The sequence below is a fragment of the Canis lupus genome, chromosome 14, assembly GCF_011100685.1.
Source record: "Canis lupus familiaris isolate Mischka breed German Shepherd chromosome 14, alternate assembly UU_Cfam_GSD_1.0, whole genome shotgun sequence".
NCBI classification, from domain to species: Eukaryota; Metazoa; Chordata; class Mammalia; order Carnivora; family Canidae; genus Canis; species Canis lupus.
Window position 1 is genome coordinate 51,757,743 of NC_049235.1, and position 17,393 is coordinate 51,775,135.

Here is a 17,393-nt window from a genome sequence, read left to right on the forward strand (position 1 = left end):
CATTGGGGAACTTAGGAAAATGAAACTTGAATTCTCTACAAGTAGCAAATGCAGCGCAGGGAAAGGGAGGCAAATGACCAGGTTCACCGTCTTCCAAAATACGGGAAGAGTGGGGCACTTGGGTGGCCTAGTCGGTTAAGTGTCTGCCTTCTGCTCAGGTCATGTTCTCAGGGTCCTAGGATTGAGCCACGGTTGGGCTCTCTGTTGAGTCTGCTTCTCCCTCCCCCTCCTGCCTTTCCCCTCCCTCTTTCCTCCCACTTCGCGCTTGCTCTCTTGTGCACACTCTTTCTTTCAAATGAATGAATAAAATTTTAAACACACACAAACACACGCACACACAGGAAGAGGGGTAAAAGGGCCTTCTGGCCACATTCTAAAATATTATTACACTGTTTAAGTAGGAAGAGACAAGGAGCCAGAATAACTGGGAAGAGCTAAGAACAAGGAAGCCAGTACTGAATCCACTGACTCTATGAATAGTTTTGTTTTTTGTCACCTTGAATTTCCAGCCACTTATCATCACAATAATGTACTAATTTGCAATTTGAAAAATAACTGGAATTGTATGGCTTTTAAAATGCTACAGGGAGGGGAAAAGAGTGGATGGCTGGTACCCTGGGTATTCTCAGCACAAATGAAGCTATTTCTCGCTTCTTTTATTCTAATTTAGATCTTCCTCCTGGTCCATTTCTTAAAATGTCTCCTATTAAAGATATCACTACATCTCGAAAGCAATTATATGTTGTTGTTGTTTTTTTAATACATGACACTGAAGTGCGACCAAAGAGGAAGCAAACCACAAAATCTGATTAACTCCAAAGGGACAACAGTCCCAATTTTCACACACCTGCTGGAAGAATTAAATGATGGTAAAGAAGAGGGGGAGTGGAAAGCAGTAGTGCCTTTAAACAGGAGGCCCCAGGGAAGGTCACTGCGGGTCACCGCTGCACAGACACCCACAGTGAGATGTGTGCCAACATGTCTAGACACAGCAGGAAATGCTCTGGGCCGTATGGAATAGTTGATATTGCCACAATCCAAGGAGGATCTCTGAACGCCTTCTTCATCTATTTATGTTCTCAAGCAGAGTTGTGCCCCCTGCACGTATGGCCAGATTTTTTCTCTGCATTATTGCTGTGCTTTGGAGAGGTTACAATTTTGAGTGAGCTTCATCACAGAAAACTCTAAGAAGAGATCTCCACCAGCTATCTTTCAACATTCACAAACCATAAATGCTCTTAATTTATGACAAAAATATAAATGCTGCACTTATGTGATCACACTCTAATAAGTTGTAAATGATGTATGAAATGAGAAATTCTAGCACAGTGCTCAGAGAATTAAAAAATCTTATCCACTCTCTTAACTGTGTTCTGTACTACAATACATACGATGTACCGTAATACATACAATACAAAAAATACATTTTTCCTGGTCTGGGCTGAATAACTATTCTGACAGCTGCCTTCTATGAGCCCTTGAAAAATGTTCCCAGTAACCGCATTTTTCAAAAACAAAACAAAACAGCATTTCTTTAATTTCCTTTAAAAAATGAAAAGGCTATTATTAGATCACCTCTGCCTCTGAAGAGACCTATCGGAAGCTTCAGTTGTAATTTCTTTGATTCTCCTCTCCATTATGCTATATTCCCAATCTTCTCATCCTTTCCCAACTCTGATATTTCAAACTCCAACTCCCATCACCTGCATCTGATCCCTACTTCCTGAGCACCACTGGCAAAAGCTGTGTAACTTGGGAGCGAGGATTCAGTACCCCTTTCAGATGTCCCTCTTGGGAGGTACCTCACCACACGCAGCAATTCTGTTATTCCTCACTACCTCACTTCCTATCACACTTGTGCTCAGCGTCCACTTCCCTTGTTCCTATAAATCACTTTTGGCCCTCCATTCCTTCCCTTGCTCTCCAATGACAGCAGATCTTGCTTCCCAGCCTTGACTATACATGATCGAGGCCACAAACCCCATCTCTCCATCTCAACATTTTCTGTCCATTTCACTGCCCTTACCTTCCTTCCTCCCCCTTTAGAAGCAGTGTCCTTCCTCTCAAAGTAGATTCCTTCACTTGGATCCTGGATCCCTTCTGCCATTTGCTCCAGGATTCATCTTTGAATCTCCAGGAGGGTCTCATACTGCTGGCACACAACAGATACTCCTATGTGCTTGTGTAATGAGTGAGCAAATGAACACGAGATTGGTTACAGGCAACATGCCATTCACAGAACGGTTGCATTTCCTCACCTTCGAGAGGACAAACTTGTACTAATTCAGAGTTTCTGGGAAGCTGGCCCTAATGAAGACATAGGATTTTGCTTGAGCCTATAATGTACTTCCCCTCACAGGATCTTTATTAATCTTCTAAGAACTGCTATTTTGTTGTACATCATACAAATCAGAGTTTATGCTTTAAAGGTAATATTGTAATGTCCATGTTATAAAATACTGATGTCCTAGACCTTAGGAAAACACTCCTCTTAGGCTTTGTCAAATACATTATCAAGAGTATCACTCAGTTTATATGAACCCAGGAACATTATTATAGGCAGAATGGAATCCAGACCATCCAAGCAACTAGCGACTAGACCAGACTCACAAACTAGTCTTCTTCAAAGAGACTGAAGAAAATGCCTGCCCTCATTGCTTTTTTGCCAACATGCACAAAACACGTGAAGCAGGCAATTCATTAACCATACATACTATATTGCTAAAAGTTAAATCAAGAGCCCATATACCTAAAGGGAATCCACAACCATTCAATTTTATCACACTAGCTCCACCTATCCCTTTTTTCTTTTTTGTTTTTTTTCTTCTTATTGAAGTACTTTAAAGAAAATCATATACCTGATGCCATTCTGTTTACTAGTACGCTTCTCTGAATCTTATCTAAATATAACAACATACACCTAAAAAAAAAGTCAAGAATAATTCCTTGTAAAATATAAGAATTCAAGACCAAATACTATGTATCATTTCTGGTTATGTTAAAGTATATTTCCTATTTTGGGTTTTTGAAAATCATAATCTTTATAGCTAACATTTACTGGCCAATTACCAGGGGTCAACCATTACACTACAAAGTATATCTATTATCTCATTTAATCCTCAAATAATCCCAAGAGGAAAGTGCTATTATCATCTTCAGTTAGCAGATAATTAACAGCCATAAGAAAAATGGATTAACTACCCAGGCTGATGCATCTACTAAACTAAAAAACCAAGATTTGAACCCAGACTATGACACCAGAGCCAGGCCACTTTTATACTATACAGTGGTGCCTACATTAGATATAGGAAGATACAGGTCTTGAGGATGGAGATAAATTCAGACATACTTCATAGTTCTATATAAACTCATAAAAACCTGTACTCCACTAATAATATTTGCTACTTCTCTTTTTCTTAAATGACAGAATTAGAACAATACACTAGAAAAGAGGGTGATTGTGGGTAATATAAAATTTACATGGAAATGAGGCATTTCAAGAAAATGGAGAGTTTACATGTATGATGGGAGGAAACATAACATGACTTCAGGAAAGAATGTGAATAAGGTACTGGAAGAAAGTAAATTTTATCTGAATTTAACTACTATGAAAAGACTTTTGGAATTTAATTACCAGAATAAGACTTTCAAGGAGTACTACCCTCCTGCTATTTTCTCAAATAAAAGCCCATGCCAGCAGCGTGCATGCATGAGCAGCCCTGTACTAAGCTAAGTACCCATTTGTGGCACTTAGGTCCTATTAAATATATTCTCTGATGAGAATGAAATACAGTAATAGATTAGTTGTGAAACAAATTTACAGCTTTAATTAATGAAGCCTTAGAATACACCAGTAAACAAAGTAATGAAAATTATAAGGGAAGTAGTCAACCAGTGAACGATGTCATTTTCATTGGCCCATATAATTTACAGTCTGTTGTAGATTAATTGACACATATCCACACAGGGAAGATATGAATGAGTACACACATGCAGATCTGTACAGCCTACGGAAAAGAGAAACACTAGGAGTATGTCTGTTAGCAAATTGTTCAACAACCAATTTTAAATGCAAGCCAAAGGAGACATTTGTAGCATATAATGTTACATAGCTTGATTTCTTTATATATGTATTTATTTATTTAGTTTAAATAAAACACACACACACACACACATATAGTTTAAAAAACCTCCTGATATTCCCAATCCTATAGCTCAGTTTATGCACATCCATACCCTTACTGTTGTCCCTTTCTCTGGTTCCTGGCTCATCTCTCTGCCTGAAGTCTCAAGTCTATTTCCTGAAGCCTCTGAAGGGACAATGATCCAGCAAAGGCTTTCCCTCTCCCCTGAGTACAGCCTCTTTTGTTACTGGATCCTTCCTGTCAACAAGCTCCTTGTCTCTCCCAGTTTCTTCAAAAAAAAAAAAAAAAAAAATCACAAACCCTCAGCAGATCCCCTACTCCACACTGGTGAGTAAAACTTGGTTGAGGAAGAAAACAGAACATGGTAAGTACTGAAGATGAAGAGAATAGGTGTAGAAAAGTGATTCAGAGTACTGATGAGTGCTGCAAGTGAAAATACCAGGCATACAACATACCAGCCATGTCACCTATTAATCGCTCTATGCCTCAGTTTCCCCATCCGTAAAAAATGGGAATGTTAATAGTGCCTACCTCATAGGGTTTTTGCAAGGGATAAATAAGTAAATATTTTTAAAAGGGCTTAGAACAATGCCTGGCACGTCATAAGCATCATATAAGTGCTTTGTTAAACAAATAGAATAGAAAAGAATAAAACAAAATTATAGATGATATCTAGGGAAATGGCTGCCTGACTTTTCCCACCCTTGTAAGACTAGGGAAATTATAAACTTTCAACCAGAGAGATGTTCTGTAAAATCACTTTACTCATATAAAACTTAATAGCTCAAACTCATTTTTTTTTTTACTAATTATGCTTTATAGTGATAAATCATGTCAAGACTTTACAAAACTCCAATAAGTAAAAGTATGTTATATTTGCTGATAGTTGAGTCCAATGTAGCTTTATCTGCAGGGGGCTCTGGGCTGGTGCTGTTATACAAGTGGCCAAGGAAGGTAAGCTGGGAAAGTGCAGGGTAGGTGTATGTTAGCAAGATGGTGTCAGAGATGGAGTGGAAGTGGATCTAATCAATTATCTGGAATTCCAGATAAGGAATTTGTAAAATTATATGAGTCAACATGGAAAAAGTGAAGACTGGCTGGAGATGGATATTTGATCCTGAGGGATACTAATTTCTTAGGTAGTAATTTCTTTGGAGTTCCCCTTTTTCAGGATATAGCCCACAATATTTACATTTGAAAATACGATGTTGGGGATTTGCTGTCAAATAATCTGGGGGCAAGGAGGAGGACAGGAAAGAGGTGTGGTTAAAACAAGATCGGGCCTGAGCTGATCATTGTTGAAGCTAGAGGCAGGTACATGGGGCTTCAGTGAATCATTCTACTTTTTCACACATCTGAAATTTTCTTAAAAAAAAAAAAAAAAAGTTGAAAAAAGAAATATAAGTTGATTTTAAAATATCCCTACAACTTACACTGTTGGGCCTAAGAAGAAACACAACAATGTCTCAAAATCATATCTTACCTTTATAATACCCTTTCCTGAGAAGATGCAAATACTTCACACTCACGAGTTAGGGTGGGAGCAATGAGGGAAGCCAGACTTGTCAAAAGTTTCAAGATGAAGGAAAAGACAGATGGAAGTGAAGGGCTCAGGGCAGCAGTAGTCAACTGCAGAGATCAGAGTCCAGTCCAGTTTCCAGATCTGTGCATCCTCTTCAAAAGGTAACGATGACACTGCCTTGTGCTATCAATGGAATCGAAGCTACTCACAGCAAGGTTTTGAAAACTCCCCAAAGAATAAGCACGGTGCTGCCCAAGGCCTCAGAAAGTCAAGTAAATAAATCTGAGCCTGTCCCATCACCTAGTAAGCACATACTTTCACCCTTATTCATTCTTTGGCTGATTACCTTTAAGGTGATTATGAATTTGGCTGCTGAGAGCCGATGGTCAAGCTCAGTGAGTAGAAGCAGTGAAGAGGATTTTGACTTGATTTCTTCTCGGCTTATATGTATCAGGGGGATTATTCAAGGGAGTGTGTGTGACAGAGGGGAGGGGAGGGGAGAGGAAGAGAAAGAAAAGGGGGAGGGAGACGGAGGAGGCAGGCACATGTGGTAGCCTAACCATGTCAAAAAAGGTCCAGCTCCTGGTCTGAACTTTGGGGCCCCAAAAACATACGGGTGGGGATCCCGCACCCAGGTTATTTTCCTACTCTCAACAAGTGCATAGGAATAAAACAAGGGAGAAGTCTGTTGATCAAAACCTAAAAGGATGTTTTAGGAAAATTCAAAATGTTTATAACAAGGCAAAACTAAGAGACAAAGCACTATTAATCCTAAATTAATGCCCTCCTATAGTAATACAATGTGAACACTAGTGGCAAAGGGGAATCTATTGTCCTAAAAACCTTAGCGTAACAGGAATGAGTAAAACAGTAGAAGCTCCTGGTTCTCATACATTTCCTATAGTTTGTTCAATATGTTAGAGACAACATATTACATAGACGATGTTATAAGGAATTTTTGGTCAACTACCTGGAAGCCAAGCTTTCTAAGACACACTTCAGTATGTTAGCAAGTATTACTAATCTTTCACATTTCCAAAGCAAGTGCTAAGCTGTAATTTGGATCTGTTCTTCAAGTCTTTGTTTTCTTCCCTTTTTAGCACTGCCGAGTTGTGAAGGGGGAAAAGTTTTCTAACTTACCGATTCATTTCCTCCTAAAGTATATAAAGCAGATTTTGAAACTATTATCATTGTTATTTACACATCCCATAAATTCTGTCCTTGCCACCCTAAAATTGCTACCCTTTAAATTCCATGGATTCAGTCCACTGTCAAGACTAGGAAAGTACTCTTACTAGCAGGTAATGATTAAGATATAAATTAACTCACCAAAGATTTTGTGGCTATAAATGCATTAAAAATAAACTTTACACATATTTTGTAGAAAAAGAATATATATCAAAGATTTTATTTATTTATTTGAGAGGGAGAGAGAGTGAGCAAAGGCGAGAACACAAGCTGGAGGGTGGGGGGGATGGGTAGAGACAGGGAGAAGCAGACTCCCCGCTGAGCAGGGAGCCCCATTAGATACTGGGACTCCAGGATCATGATCTGGGCCAAAGGCAGACACTTAACTGACTGAGCCACCCAGGCACCTGGAAAAAAAGCCCTTTTGATGAGGAGAGAAACACTCCAGAATTATTTTGTATTTATAAAACAATGTATTTGACTCAGAGTTGCTTCAAATTGTCAGCATATTCATTATTTAAATAAGCATCATTTTTAAAATGATATATTTGATCATTTTAAAAACATTGTAGAGTTGGGTCATTATGCGTGAATTGTGTGATACGATTTTAAGTTTAAATTTAAATTTTTTAACGTAGAAGGTTGTATGCACTGTGTCTAACTTTAAAACAAATACAAAAGAAAAAACTTGAAACCTAAAGAAGTCTCAACAAGAGTGGAAGTTTTCGAATACCAAGCAAAACATCTACTATAGCTTTTTCCTAAATATTGAAAACTTGCCCTAAGAGAAGACTCTCAGAATTGAGAAAGGAAAAAAAAAGTGAAACTGTTTACCATTTCTCAGCTCTGAAACTCTAATGAGGTTTCCAAATACTTACTCCCTTTGTGATTTTACCTGATGTAGACAGGATAAAAATAATGTAATTGTTTACTGAAGATTTGAAAAAATAAAACATGTTTACCTTAATAAGCAAACAAACTTTGGGCTTTAGAAATATTATGTCTTCCTTGCATTATCAATACAAAATAACTCAAATAGCAGACCTGATATCAATGCCATATTTTCATTTAGTATTAATTATTATGGTTCCACACCCCTGTTGAGTTTCTCAAAGCACTTCAGTACGCATCACCTGATTCAAGTTTCACGGAAGCCTCCAGAGGGTAGGCAGCTTAGAAATCCAGAGTTCTACAAATGAGAAAATTGCGGCTCACAGAGGAAAAGTAGACAAGGTCATATATCCCAACGCTTGCCAATTACCAATGCTCACCATTCTGACACTAAGAAATTCAAATCATGTTTCCGTACGCAGTTACCTGATTGGTCGATTCTCTTTACTGTCAAAGAGTGAGAAGATGACCTCAAGCTCCTCCCCCAGGTTGGAACACATGAGGCTCTTCATCTGCACAAAAAGGTGGTGATTGCTGGCCTGCACAGGGGTATCCTTCTTCCGATGCCGGTGTTCCATCTGAGTAACACCCACCCCAGCCCCGACAAAAAAATCAGATCAGCATGAACTGAAGAAAACAATGTGATCCAACAACTAATTAGCTATGGTATGATTATGATGTCCTGTGCTATCTTTTTTTTTTTTTTTCCTGTGGATTTGGCATCTGGTTGGATGTTACATTCCAAATTTTCTTCCAAACTTCTAAAAAAAGAAACCATGAAGTTTGCAGACTATTAAGGAATCTTGCTTTAAGAATTTGGTATGTATGTATTTATTTATCCATTCATTCATTCATTTAGACAGGGAGAGGTAGGGGAGAGGGAGAATCCACACTCAGTGCAGAACCCAACGTGGGGCTCAATCTCATGACCCTGATATCATCATCTGGGTCAAAATTAAGAGTCAAGACGCTTAACCAACTGAGCCACTTAGGAGCCCCAATAATTTGGTTTTGAATCATTAATGTTAAAATGATACCAGCTTAAAATGAGTAGATTCAGGCATCATGACGTTCAAAAGATCCTACTGTTCCCTTATCAACTCCCAGGGTGAGAACAAATTATTAGTCATCTTTAAAAAAAACAGACTCAATGGTGTCTATCTGGTCATTTCATTGATGGTAGTTGAACAATGCAGCTATGATTTCATATTTCTCATAATTAAAAGTCTTTTTAAAGTATACTAAATTGTGAAATTGTGGTAATTTTCTGAGACGTGCTGTGGCAAGTGATATTCAATCACAAGAGCAAAAAAATGTTTCTAACTTGCTGTGGAGCTACGGGGAGGCAGACTGGGAAAGCCAGTGAGATAGATGGCTAAGGGGTGGAGCAGCATCTGTGCCCATCTTATGTCTGCCTAGCGTAGGTTACACTTGGGAGGCAGGATCAGAAGTGAGAATTAACAGAAGTCGAAGGAGGGAAAGAATCACCCATAGTTCCAGGGTAAAGAGTCAGGCAACACATAGTCGTTAAGTGTCTATTATGTGCCAAGCAGTGGAATGGACTGATGAGCAAAAAAAGAAATAGCCCCTACCTTCATGGGTCTTATCTACCAGGGGGAGCAAACATCAACAAAATCATCCCACATTCAGATAGGAAACTGCAACTGTGACAAATGGAGGGGAAGAACCAGATACTCATGAGGATCTGCAAGGAAGTGATCTGACTTGTGTCTGAGCGGTCAGAGCAGGCGTCCTGAGAAAGTGACACTTTGGCAGAGAGGCAAGGAGGGAGCAGAGCGATGAACCATCTAGGACAGTGCTTCTCAAATTATGTGCAGGAAAAAAACCAAGTTGTTCTTCCTCCTAACCTACTATAGGCAGATATTTCCACGAAATACAATAAGAATGTCATGGTAATGTTAGAATGTTAGGAAGGTTCCTAAATCTTTACTCACCATTTTTGTACTTGGACCAGTAATAATCAATTCATGGTCCAGCTAGTTCTTGGACCACCTTCAAGGAGAACTGGCTCAGGGTAAGAGCAGAGGGAAAACATATACAGAGGACTATGTATTCACAGAGTCAGTGCTAAGAACGTGGAGGATTTTTGCTTTCCTAACAAAGATTACTAATGACCACCTCTTTTGGATCACTTGACAACTAAACAACTAAACTTGACAACAAAAACAATAAAACAGCTCAGGTATTAATTCTACAGTAATAGGGTAATATCCTTCGCTTAGGATTAAGGTACATAACCTGTTTCTACATTAACCATCTTTTTAAGTTTCTTAGTTCAGCAATTGCTAACTGACCAACATTTGAAAGGAAAAAAACATGATCTATATTTACAGGTGTAAATGCAACAGCTTGAAATTACCAGAATTTCACTTTTATCTTTTAATTTGCACTATTCAAAAAGTAAACGGTTAAAAAATGTAATTAAGCAAATGCATCTGTAATCACTGTATCCTCAACAGGTACAATGGACATCTCTCCGTGAAACTGAAGAGTAAGTACACTTTCTTGTAAAGTGCACCTCGGCATCGTGTTATGTGTTAGTCATAATTGCTAGAAAAAGCCTCCTGCAGAGAAATATTCTAACTATAGGGAAAAAAAAAAAAAACAAGTATAATTCTGTCTTGTTTTCTGAGAAGGTTGCTCTTTTTGTGCTTTTAAAGTTCTTTTTTACCAGAAGAAAAGCATCAGACATTTATAAAACTCTATCTCTTTAACTCACAAAGAAGCTTTTTATTTTTTGAAAATGCTAACTTATTTTCTGATATACTTAAAAGTTTAGGTTAACGCAGCACAGAGTACTATGAAGAAATGAATAACTACCGAGGACCAGAGTGGGAAAAACAGGTATAAAAACCTTATTTAAATAAAGGACTTCAAGGAGGCATCTGGTCTTTACTTCAAACAGTGCAAAGTTCCTAGCATCAGTCATGACATTTGCTAAAAACAGAGAGAAAAAAAAAATTAGCTCCTTTACTCATGCAAGGAATTCAATATATCTAGATCAGTGGTTCTCAACCTTGACTGCACTTTAGAATCACCAAGAGAGCTTTTAAAAAATACTTATGCCCGGGATCTATCCCAGAACAATTAAATTAGAATTTCTAGGGGGTGGGGGTCCAGACAGTGATAGTTTTAAAAGCTCCCCAGGTGATTCTAATGTGCAATGAGGGTGGAGAACTATGGATTGAGATCATATGCAAAGACATGCAAATCACAGGCAAATGAAAAATGCATTTTTGCATCTTCTGTGCAATTATTGCCTTGGAACCTTGATCTTTGCATGTATGCTTGGCCTAAGCCTGCCTGCTTCCACTCTGATTTTGCACATGTGACGCAGGTCATCACAAATGGCACTGAAATCTCTCCTTCCTCACCCACCTCTCTTCCAGGTCTAGAAAAGATGTGGATGTAAGTAAGTTAGGATGACTTGTTTATCTCTTGGTAACTGCCTACGATGGGGAACTGCCAAAAAGGTCTCTGTGAAAATATTATAATAAAAACAAAATTAAAGAGGCATGTTCATACCTCAAGGGCTATAACTTGGTAGTTATAAGAAACAGATAAAAATCTATCTCGGAAATAAATTATGGTTACGAAGGAACCTACCAGATGCTCTAAATGTGCTTACAGTTTAACTAGACCTTTGATTAGGAAAAGAAACAGATTTATTCCAAAGATTTATTGGAAGGATGCAAATTTTTAATCTTCATATAATGTATATGTTACTGGGTGAACTATCCAAAGTTTTTCAACCTCAACACTACTGTTAATTTGGGCTGGATATTTCTTTGTTGTGGGGGCTGTCCAACATTGTAAGATGTTTAGTAGCTTTCTCTGGCCTCCATGTATCAGACCCAGTAGCACCTCTCCCCACTCCCACCCCTACCTCACCTCTAACTGTGAAACGCAAAAATGTCTCCAGACATTGCCAAACGTCCCCTCCTCTCTGTTTGAGAGCCCCTGGTCCACCCACTAAAGATCACAAAGCAAGAAGTTAACATGATCTTATAAAACCAAGAAAGGCTCATAAAAAGATACTCTGTATGCACAGATAACCAGAGAATCTAGCTACGGCTCTCTTTATTTATAGAAGGATTGAAATCTGGCCTTTGGCAGAAAACCAAATATTCCAAGTGGACATATGTTAACACTGTGAGGTTTAGCACGTTTTACTGCTTAGATGAACATAATTAGGTGAGAAAGACCTGTTAACAGGGCTATCAAAAACCTAAAGCAAGACTTTTTTTTTCTTCTAATGATGCAATATGGATTTAGCAAGGCACAAACACTTGTGTTTCAAATAGGACACAGAAAAGACATAGTAAAAAAAGACAAGTGGCAACAATCAAGCATCCTCTACTGGGGCATGCATTGCCATGGCCCTTGATCCCTAAGTGACAATAAACACCAAAACAACAACAAAAGCAACAAGGGGTTAGTGGGAGCGCCTGCAAACTCTCCCTGGCGAAGTCAATATAGTCAGTCACTTTTATGCTGCCCAGAGATTGTCCATCGTGCTGGTTAACATGCTGGACAATCTGATTAGTGCTAGGCCAGGGTACTAAACAGAATCCTGAAGCTTCCTTAAAGATAACATGTCCTTCTGAGGCTTGTAATAGTTTGGCTATTATCTATGCTTTACAAACAGTAAAATACAGCCACTACTGGGAGAAATTAAATTTTTATAGAAAATCACAAATGAAGACTTTGAGCTAGGATCTGAGCTATAAAAATGGAAAACATCTTGGACTGGCAGTCACTGCTCATCAGGGATAGTTTCTTGCACCACCAGAAGCTACTGCTCATCAGTCACAGACCAGATGAGACCCCAGAATTGTATCAACATAGCCACCACTAACAAATTTGAATATTGAAAGACATAAAATCAATTTGCCATCCCATACACAACATTAAGTGAAAAGAACAAAGACAAAATCACACACACAGAAAATTATACTAAAAAAAGTAAAATGTATTTGTGTCAGACACTGTTAGTTGCTTATTAAATATAAGACATCCTTAGCTAAATATGGGGAATGTGACTATGTTCTGGCCAATGATATATAACTGCAAATATTGTGTGGAATTTCCAGCAAAGCTCCTTACAGTCGTTGAACTAAGAACCTTTCTCCTTCCTATTGCTGGAGAGCAGATGTAATGGGCTAGAGCTCTTGCAGTTGTATCAAACTTTGAAGTACCCTTGATGATGGAAGCCACGTACTATACAGCAGAAAAATAAGAGCCTGTATCACTTTTGACACCATGAAACCACATGCAAGCCCAGGACTTCCTGCCTCTTGGCCTGCATATTGTGAGAGATAAATAAATTTCTTTTGTTTTCTTTTTTTAAAGATTTTATTTATTTATTCATGAGAGACACAGAGAGAGAGAGAGGCACAGATACAGGCAGAGGGATAAAGCAGGCTCCATGCAGGGAGCCCGACGTGGGACTCGATCCAGGGGCCCCAGGATCACACCCTAGGCTGAAGGCGGCGCTAAACCGCTGAGCCACCCAGCTGCCCGAGAGAAATTTCTATCATGTCTAAGCTTCTACTATTTCATTGAACACAGCTGAATCTAATCTTAGATTAGATTTAATCTTATATACTAAGATTTAGTATATAAGGTATCAATTATTCTTGCCATCTTGCCTCTGTAATAAGGAAGAAATAAAAGTGAGCAAGGAATGAAAATCAACTGAGTGTTTAGATGCTCTGCAAACATTAACTGTCAATGAAAGGTATTTCACATGCATTTCTTATTTAATCTTCATAACACGGTTAGAATTAGTTCCTTACTTAATAGAGGAACAAAATTGAAGCTCTGAGAGACCAAGCAATAAGCTCAAGACCAAAGATCTGATAAAAGGAAGAGACGGAATTCAAATTTAGTTTTTTGGATCTATACCCATGGTCTTTTCATAATACCATAGTAACCTCAAAACACTGAGTTATTGCTTATTAAGTGCAAAGCACTAAACAAGATTATCTGGGGCATGGCAGAGGAAGTATAAGACAGTGCCCACCCTGAAGAAACTTCCAGTTGGGTGGGATTTAAAAAGCAAGAGGCAAATTTGATGCTCAGTGAGTTAAATAAAGTAACTACAATGAAGATGTTCCATGAGAGGATGTGACTGGCAAATAAGTTATACAGATTTTATTTGTTATACAAGTGAAGAATTACGGATAATTTTATCTCAAAATACTCGTTTCCTTCCTTCTCCTCTGCCTCCCTCCAACTCACCTTTAACTGTGTTTTTGCCATGTGCCAAATATTCTACTTAGCACTGATGCCACAAAGGTGTGCCACATGAAACATCACTCTCAAGAACCTCAATATGAAGGAAGTTATAAAAAGCAGAATGAATCCCAACTGACATAATACGGTGTAAACTGAATAGATCAGCGACTAGGGAAAAAACTGAAAGTGAGAGAATTACTTTCTAAAATCAGACATAAGCTCTGATGGGTTTACTGATGATTTTTTTCCCACATTTCTCAGACCCAGATAATCTCGGGTCAAGAATACCTCACTCTTCTATGAAGAATATTGTACACTTGGGAAGCTATCCAAAAGGGGCAGGATCCTCCAAAAAGAAGTCTACTATTTACCACAGGCATTCTTCCTTTGAACATGACAGTAAGATGCATGGGAAACTGTATCAAAGTAAAATTACACTGGTGTAATGGCCTGGGAAAGCCCTTCCCAGCCACATTCTTTTTTGATTTGGGGTATTAACTAAGAACTTAGTTAATATTGAGAGATTAGGTAATTTTAAAACAAGTATTAAGAATACAAGGCAGATTGGACCAGATTTGGGGAAACCTAGATACCAAGCAAATAAATGAATCTTAACATGTAACTAGAAAAAAATCTGAAATTGTAGGTGATGGGCAATATGATCAAGTATTTTAGAATTATTAACAGACTTCAGCACTTTGGATGGATTAGGGTGTAGGACAGCAGTTGGAGGCAATAGAGGAGATGCTTTCAATGGTCTTTGCACATTGTAGTAATGGGGGCAGGGAGGGGGCAACATGTTGGGGAACAATAAATGGATATCACTGGTCACAGCACTGTCCTGGAACACGATAGATAAATACGTGTGATTTGTAGGCATTTCACTAACAAAATGTACAAAGATGTGTAAAAGAACTTAAAACTCCTTTGGATTTACTTCCTAGTATCTAAGACTAAAGAGCTCAGTAGAGCATATCAAAGGATTCTCAAACAGGTAGAGTGCCTCAGTTTTTTACTTAGGGCATGGTCACCTCAACTCTCAATTCTCTTCACTTGCTGCAAATTAAACCTGGGACATCCTGTTCTCACAAAATCAATCAAGTATGAAGAGCACCATGGAAACCACAAAATTAGCAGTGAGGTTGTGAGCCAAGGTTTCTTGTACCTACCAATCGGTAGAGCTCGGTAATGCTGATGTCCTCTGGGTCCACCATCGCATACTCTTTCCTAGGCACCAGATCCAGTCCCAGTTGTCTAGAAAACACATGGCAAAAGATTGGGGGAAAAGTCACCTCGATAGAATATATCAAAAATCATTATTTTTATTATATCACCCCGAAATTACATATGTCGCACACCATGCTTCTTTCACTCCTATTTTTTGCCTCGTATTAACTGGTTACCACATTTGGAGTAGCGGATATAACTAGGCTGGACACTGGGCATAACTCGAGAAACAGAAGACGACGAAGGAAGGGAAATCCGGGGGATGGGCAGGCACTGTGAATGGAGTGCCTCTGCCACTGGAGGCCTGGTGCTGGGTGGTGGGGAGCCATCAGCACCTCAAGAACTATCACCATAGAAACCCCTCCAACTTGAACTGGGGGAGAACCAAGAGCGAGACCTAATTTTGTTCCAGAAATCAGAGTTGAGAAGAGGGAAGTTTGGCCTTTAGGATGTGACCTGGCATTAAAATTATATCCAGAGCTAATACATTTCTTTTTTTAAAAAATATTTTATTCATTTATTCATGAGGGACACACACAAAGAGAGAGAGAGGCAGAGACACAGGCAGAGGGAGAAGCAGGCTACACGCAGGGAGCCCAACGTGGGACTCGATCCTGGGTCTCCAGGATCACGCCCTGGGCCAAAAGCAGGCACTAAACCGCTGAGCCACCCAGGGATCCTGAACTAATATATTTCTAATGTGAATCTCTGGCAGTGTGTGTAGACCTCAGTCATAGAGTTCTGCAGTCACTCATTAGAAGAAACTCAGAAAAGGCAGATGACAGAAATTAAGGCACTGTAGTTTTAGGCCTGCGGTGGCGAAATGGTTTAATCTCTTGTGTCAGCTTGACATGATTGACATGTGGCTCTGCGGTCATACATCCAGCCTCAGTGGGAAGCCATCTGGTGACTGATTTGCGAGGTCCTACCACAGAGGAAAGTGTAACTGCTAAGTTGCTTCTAGTGACCTTGGTGACAACCTCCTCTCCAGGGTGCCCACTTGACTACATTGCTATCAATGCTGTATCACTCTATTCATCTCCTTAACCTTCCATAACTATCCCAAAAATGTCACAATATCTGTGTAATGCTACTGTCTCTCCCAGACTCCCCCTCAGTTACCCCATTCCAGGTATCCTGCAATTCTCTGGTGCGAATTTGTTCCGTGTCCTTTTCACATCATTTTCTAACATGGAAGCCTTCTGGCATGGCATTTCCAGTTATAAAGCCAGAGCTTCCTCACTTGTATTTTAAAAAAAATCCTGAAATTCTGTATCCTACTCAAAACTTCATTAGAGGTTTCATAAGTAGACCTTACTAATTCGGCCCTTACTTCAAGCCAGGCACTGACCCAGCCATTCTGAGGGATGGTTGTTCTTAAGAAGATCACATCTGGACCCTCCCAATGGCAGTAGTTGTTTTATACATGGAAACAGTTTCTTAATTTTCTTTAGTTATGGTTTTCTTTGAGAAACTTAAAAATCACACTCCCCCGTTCTCTAATTTTTGTTGAACTTTTGAATCATAGACAGCACTGTGATCTGTTCTCAAAATACTCATGTTTCCCTGTTATGGACTGAACGTGCCCTCCCAAAATGTATATGTAGAAGCCCAATATGCCAACCCCATCATGGCTATATTTGACGATAGGGTCTATATGGTAATACACATTACATGAGGTCATAAGGGTAGGGCCCTGATCCAACAGAACTGGTGTTCTTACAATAGAATAGGTGTTCTTACAATAGACCCCACAGATTTCTCAATGTCCATGCAAGCACAGAGAAAAGGTCATGTGAGGACACAGCAAGAAGGCAGCTGTCTGCAAGCTGGCAACAGTGTCCTCACCAAGGTCGATGGTACCTTGGTCATGGATGGACTTCTAGCCTCCAGAACTGTGAGAAAATAAATGTGTCGTTCAAGCCACTCAGTCTATGGTATTTTGTTATGGCAGCCCTAGCAAATGAATACATCCCCCTTGGTACACCTCACCAGGGATTCTGATAGGATCTATTCCCCATTCTCTACTCCCTCCCAAGAGAGAACCACTGCCCTACAATGTAAGACATCATTTGATACCAGGTCAGTATCACTGAGGAAAGATGATCTAGCAAAGGAAAGAGGATATATAACCACGTATGAATTCACCTCACCTACCC

At 39.2% G+C, this 17,393-nt stretch overlaps 1 protein-coding gene across 3 annotated transcripts in view; it reads right to left on the reverse strand.

Moving 5' to 3' along the window:
- Positions 1 to 17,393, reverse strand: part of DOCK4 (dedicator of cytokinesis 4) — a 409,941-nt gene that overhangs the window by 191,913 nt on the left and 200,635 nt on the right. For all 3 annotated transcript variants that reach the window (XM_038557373.1, XM_038557375.1, XM_038557374.1), the window contains exons 7-8: positions 15,177 to 15,261; positions 8,173 to 8,324 (exon numbers count right to left, since the gene is read on the reverse strand). In XM_038557373.1, the coding sequence (XP_038413301.1) occupies positions 8,173 to 8,324; positions 15,177 to 15,261 (237 nt within the window). The remainder of the gene's footprint in view (positions 1 to 8,172; positions 8,325 to 15,176; positions 15,262 to 17,393) is intronic.